The 6,382-nt window shown below is 26.9% G+C and overlaps 2 protein-coding genes across 2 annotated transcripts; one reads left to right on the forward strand and one right to left on the reverse strand.

Annotated features, from left to right (window-relative positions):
- Positions 1 to 360: 360 nt before the first annotated feature.
- Positions 361 to 4,170, forward strand: LOC106784966 (mitochondrial inner membrane protease subunit 1). Its single transcript, XM_014745038.1, has 3 exons — positions 361 to 2,152; positions 2,820 to 3,017; positions 3,863 to 4,170. Exons 1-3 carry the CDS (start codon positions 1,982 to 1,984, stop codon positions 4,016 to 4,018), a joined length of 525 nt encoding a protein of 174 aa, XP_014600524.1. The 5' UTR covers positions 361 to 1,981; the 3' UTR covers positions 4,019 to 4,170.
- A 655-nt stretch (positions 4,171 to 4,825) lies between these two features.
- Positions 4,826 to 5,796, reverse strand: LOC106784893 (integumentary mucin A.1). The gene has a single exon (XM_014744864.1). It carries the CDS (start codon positions 5,427 to 5,429, stop codon positions 5,067 to 5,069), a length of 363 nt encoding a protein of 120 aa, XP_014600350.1. The 5' UTR covers positions 5,430 to 5,796; the 3' UTR covers positions 4,826 to 5,066.
- Between the last annotated feature and the right edge of the window lie 586 nt (positions 5,797 to 6,382).

Genomic DNA, 6,382 nt, shown 5'->3' on the forward strand with positions numbered 1-6,382 from the left:
TTTATTATTAGTACTATTATTATTATTATTATTATTACGAGTATTATTATTATTGAAAATTCGAATTGATCTGTTCTATAAATAAATAAAAATCACTCGGAAGTATTATGATGTTGCATTTAGAAGAAGAACAATAACAGTAACAAAAAATAATTCGTTGTTTAATTAATAATAGAATGAAATTACGAGTAAATCGTTTGCACATACGGCTACCCTAATTTATTTATTTATTTATTTATTTATTTATTTCCGATTAATTTCTTTTCCTATTTGAGAAGTGCAGTTTAATTATATTGGCTACAATACAGATGGATAATATAATACTTTATATTGTACGTGTGTGTATACATAATATATACGTATGTATATATAATTTCATACATACACACTAGAGAGAAAAACGAGAAATATATATTATATAGAAATAAATTTAATTGCTATCACAAAGACTTTCTTAAAATATGGTTAAAAATGATCATTGAAATTTGTTAGAAAAAAAAAAACAACGCTTGCAATGCACCATCTGTATGTACCAATCTTTCCTACTAAACAGTTACGTGTAAAATGTCGAAAAAATTATAGCAAAATCAATACCTAATCCTTTTTCATTATCATTATTCTAAGAAATATCAATGTTAGGAAATTTATCTTTCAATATTATTTTATATTTCCTAAAATCTTACATATTTCATTATCATTATCATTATTATTGTAACTATTAGAAATGCAAAAAAATCGATTAATCGACGCTTACTAATCTCTCACATATTTTATTATTATTATCATTGTTATAATCATCGTAATCATTATCTTATTAATTACCATACATAAACCATTGTTATTGTTATTATTATTGTAATTATTATTTATGTTAATAGTAGAAATGACGGTCCACTTGTTTAGCAATCTCACACAACATTTACGATCATTTTCCTATCATCGTCATTGTCATAATGAATCATCACGAATATTGATTAACTAATACACAAAGCCTTTTAAATAGAAGATCAAACTTTTATCATGCTTCTATTTTATATCACTGTGAAAAAAAAAGAAAGAATGAAAGAGAGAAAGAGTTGTATGAGGCGAAGGGTTTTTAAATTTAAGAATTATGCACACCATACAACACATCTTGTATTTTAAACCTCGAGTAATATAAAGATGTAACATGTATGTGTATATGTGTATCATCTCACAATCAATGTCTTTTCAAAACTGAACACACGTTCTCCCTGCTGTTAAAAACAAAAATTTATTTAAAAAATATTTATTTTATTCCAAAATTATTTTAATATATTCTAATAATATATAAATAAATTGATTAGGTAATCAATTAATATAATATTATGAATTCATTTAAACACGTGGAGGAGTACGTGTGTCATAATTAAATCTCATTATTACATAATTTAATCTATTGATTTATTTATTATTATAGTTTTATTTTATTTAATATCATTATTCTCTAATTATCATCTTTAACATAGAATTTCTAATGCATTAGAAACATAAGAATCTCTTTGTAAGGAATGTACAAACAAAAAATACGTTGCACGTATGTTATAATTGTGATGTGTATCGTAAAAGTATTTATTATTAAGAAATAATACTTTAGATTTTTATTTAATATTGTTTCGAATGATAACAATGTCAAGGTATTGACATTTTTTAAATTATATTTTATCTCTTTAAAACAAATAAAAATTAAGACGTTTATCGATCGTGTTCTGTAAGTTTGAATTGTAAGAGTAGTTGCAGAATTTTATCGCTAGATGTCTTTGATAATACGTTTTAACGGACGAAGATGGCGCTCTACTCTTCCAATGAAATTCAAATTATTCGTGGTGTATACTTTTCGAGGTTTGACATAACTTTAAGATGATATTTAAAATAATGTACAGTGATTACACGTGATAAACGAATCTTATTTAATAAAAACCAATGTTAGGTATATATGTAAATGTGTATTTAGGGAAGAATAATGTTATATGCATTTTTTATTACTAAAGATTTCTATAAACATGTAACCTCTATACTACTAGTCATAATGTTCAGTAAACACATATACAAAGTTTTAAGTGTGTTAGGTGTTACCTTGCAGTATGCGTGCATAACACATTGTGCGTTTGAATATATTGGCGAATTTGTAGTGGTAAGTAAAAATATACATTTCTTAGATTATATATTTCTCTTATTGTGTGATGAATGAATGTGTGTGCATATGTGGAGTATGTTATCATAGAACTTAAAGGTTATATTATATTAATGTATTGAATTTATATTTAGTGATTACGCAATTGTATGATTGTTAATATTATTAATATATAGATGATAAAGATTAATAAGAATAATTAACATATATATTTAAGCAGTATGCATGAATGCTATCGTAAACCAATATTAAAACCGAGTTACTTAATATAAATTATGTATAATGATTTTATATATCAATGAAGTTAAATACAATGTATCTTCTAGATTAACCACAGTATTCGCTTTCATATATTTGGATGTTGTTATATTTAAACGTTCTATTAATATAATGAATTTATATTTAATGATTACTTACTTAATTTTTAATATTATTTATATGTAGATGACTAAGATGAATAGAAATAATTAACATATATATTTAGATATATAGACATTCTGTATATAAACAGAATACATAAATGTTATCGTTAACCCATATTAAAACTTAGCTACTTATTTAATGTAAATTATATCTTATAATTTATATTGATAACATTCAATACAATGTATCTTTCAGTTTAATTGTGGTACTCATTTGCATGTATTTGTGCATTGTTATATTTCAGTGTTCGGGTCCATCTATGGAACCAACAATACGCAGCAAGGATATATTATTTACAGAACATATAAGTACAAAATTAAGATGGTATAAGAAAGGTGATATTGTTATTTCTATATGCCCTTCAAATCCTAGACAACATATTTGTAAGAGACTTGTAGGCTTACCCGGTGACAGTATTCGACATGGATTTTTTACATATACTGTGAGTATTTAATACGCTTTAAATAATACGCTTAATATATTAAGAAATATATATTTTTATTTATTGTAATAATGTATAATATATATAAACATTATACAAAAATTTATATATGTATTCATTGTAAGCAAAAATATCTAAAATAATTAATATTGTTTTTTAATTTTCTTATACTATAATAGTATTTTTTATTATTATTTTCTTATTATATATGCATATATACATTTGTGAACAGAATATATTTAAAATAGTTAACATATTTTTTAATTTAATTATTATTATTATAGAATCAGTNTATATTTAAAAAAAAAAATAAATATACATATACAATGATTTGATTAACTTTTTAAAAAATATAATTATTATTACAGAGAATCGTTATATATTAAAGTAATTTTATTAAATTTATCATTAAATAATGATACGAAAAATTTTGGATATTTTAATTGAAGTGAAAAAACTAAAAACCGGAAACATAACATTTATTATTTTTTGTTTTCTTGAAAGCCCGACTACCGCGTTCCATCTCATGTTAGAGAAACGCTCATGTCTATATTCTCCTCTTACCGTCTCTAGTGTCTACTTAGCTGCAAATAGTAACACTATAAATTAGCAACTGTTTCTAAGTACATACATTCATTTTATTCGCGACTGCCAGGAACCTGAAAACTCCTAAATAAAATTTTCATTTTTTTAGCAGATATTTTAACGTGCTGAAATGTGACACAAATTTTTGTATAAAAGAAAAAAAAAAAAAGAAAACTAATGAACAAAAAAATATAGGGAAGGGAGACAAAAGTGATATCTCTTAAAACAATTTTCTAAATATAGCTGCTATCTCGTTTTAGGTACCAATTGGACACGTGTGGCTAGAAGGAGATAATAGCAGTAATTCAGCAGATTCGCGAATCTACGGGCCAGTTCCGCAAGGATTACTTCGTGGTCGTGCGATATGTAAAATATGGCCCTTATCCGACGTAACACTTTTTACAACGAAATTATAGTGTTATTTTCCCCTTAAAAAAAGAAAACAAGAAGAGGAAAATTAAACTCTCAACAAAATATTCAGCAGGCAACTGTTATTTTTGACGAAACTTGTGCAATTATCGAATTTGTCTCGAATAGAAAAATTAAAAAATTAAAAAAAAAAAAAAAATAAACAAGAATACGTAGATAGATAGGATGTAAAAATATTGTTGACAATGATAGTTCCTTCGGTGCGGGAGGAAAAAAGATTTATCCAAGTTTCTCAACACGGATTATACTAATGTTCGTACACGCCATTGGTTGTGCTATCAGGCGCGATCAATGAACACAGGAGTAAAGTGTGTGCAACCAGGGGAAGTTATGGGATATAAGCACATACTTCTCAAATGGATCGTTTAAAGTGTCAGATGCAGTTAGAATTGGACGTATCTCACTTGTACGAGATTGTAAAAATGTAGGAATATCGATGAGAGTTTATACATATAGTACGCCATGGATAGTAGATAGATAGATAGATAGATAGATAGATAGACAGATAGATACGTCATATTTTTATGACGTATTTAGCACATATACCTTTACGCACTCTAGATCGAGATTAATTTTTATTCATCTCTTGTCTTGTTTATGATTGATCTATATAATATATTATTTACATTTATATATATATATATATAAAATTTAAAAGAAAATAATAAACATCATTTACTTACAAATATTCACCGGATAATTTAATGTATATATATATATATATATATAATATAATAATATAATAATAATAATAATAATACAATAGAATCTAGGGTTCTACATATTAAATTACAAGCATGAAGTTTCGGAAACAATTGGTCGTAGAAAGTGTTGATGAGCATGTATTTGCTAAAACTAATATAACTAGTCTATGGAATGTATCTATGGTATATATAATAGATAATACAATGAAACGTATACATACGTGAACAAAAGCGAAGAAGAAGAAGAAAAAGGAGAGGAGGAGGAGAAGAAGAAGAGGATGGCCGGATTATTCCAAAGTTCTCTCTTGGATATTCTTCGGTTCTGGTCAGGTTACTTGACTAAGACGTGTCCTGGGAGAAACGGGAAGGTATTATAAACGTAGACAGGTCTGTTGAACGCGAAGGAATTGGCGATGGCAAGGGCCGGATTCGTGTCAAAAGTTTCATCAGGTAAATTCGGTTGCGTCGTTGGTTCTCTGGTTCTCTCAGTCGTAGTAGTGGTAATAGGAGTAGTTGTAGTTGTAGTAGTTGGTATCGTTGACGTACTAGGTGTTGTTGGGATATTACTAGGAGGCGAGAAAGCTGCTGGATAAGTGATCGCATTCGATGGACCAGGTCGCGGTCGATAGTAAGTGTGTGGTTGACTGTGACCAGGGTTGAAGTATCTCCCACTCGGACGCCATCCTCTGGGCATGTATTCTGTTGTTGATGATACCACTCCAATCCAAAGGATCAAGAAGATTATCTAAAGGATAATTTTGTTATTTCGTGTGTTTTGTTTCTTTTTTCTGATTTTTTTTTTTTTAATTTTTAGGTCAAGGATATACGAGGATTTCGAGTTTTATATTTTTCATTGCTGTAATATTTTCTAATAATTGTAATTAGCATTGCTTTAATTATAATGGGGTTTTTAAATGATTATTGTAATTATTAATTATGCAAAATTTAATGTAGCGTAAATGCATCTAACGAAGATTTGTTCAAATGGATGAATTTTAATTTGTGATTGCAATTAAAAATATTATTCTTTTTTAATTATTTAACACACGGTATAGATTTAATATATCATATAACTTTTGATATAAAAATCGTGTAATTTGTATTATTACAAAATGTTAGATTTTTATCTCAAATTTTAATATACTGTAATTATCAAATTATTTTCTGTTTTCCCTAATTAATTTTTTTAGTTGGATAAATTTATCAGACAGAATGAATCTATTTGTTTTTTTTTTAAATTAAGCTCTAACGAATAGGATGGAAAATAACGAAGAAAAAAAAGGGAATGAAAAAAAAATAATTATTACCTTCATAACTACCAGTTATAGCTGTTATATCGACGAAGAAAAAATGTAACTGTTCTTAGGAGAAGTCCGTCTTTCGTCTTTATATGCGGGCCCACGTTTATAAGGCTGATAGTAAAAGCATCGTGAATACAAAGCAGTTTGAGAAGAACGTAAGTATTCGCCGTAGCTATCGCTTTCTGTTTCGTAACTGCCGAATACTCGCATTACGCGCCGGGAATTTTCTTTTCTTTTCCAACAAATTCCCTATAGGATTATTCGTAACTCGTCTGATAATATACATAGCATATATACAATATATGTACAATATGACTCACGGGAGTATTTGTAATCAAAGGGTATT

The sequence above is a fragment of the Polistes canadensis genome, unplaced genomic scaffold (genome assembly GCF_001313835.1).
Source record: "Polistes canadensis isolate GaletaPanama2010 unplaced genomic scaffold, ASM131383v1 scaffold_42, whole genome shotgun sequence".
In the NCBI taxonomy this organism is placed as follows: Eukaryota; Metazoa; Arthropoda; class Insecta; order Hymenoptera; family Vespidae; genus Polistes; species Polistes canadensis.

Coding starts and splice junctions, on each gene's coding strand:
- LOC106784893 (XM_014744864.1), bottom strand. CDS start 5,429: ATGCCCAGAGGATGGCGTCCGAGTGGGAGATACTTCAACCCTGGTCAC.
- LOC106784966 (XM_014745038.1), top strand. CDS start 1,982: ATGTTATATGCATTTTTTATTACTAAAGATTTCTATAAACATGTAACC. Junction 2,153..2,819: donor ATATTGGCGAATTTGTAGTG/GTAAGTAAAAAT, acceptor GTTATATTTCAG/TGTTCGGGTCCATCTATGGA. Junction 3,018..3,862: donor ATGGATTTTTTACATATACT/GTGAGTATTTAA, acceptor ATCTCGTTTTAG/GTACCAATTGGACACGTGTG.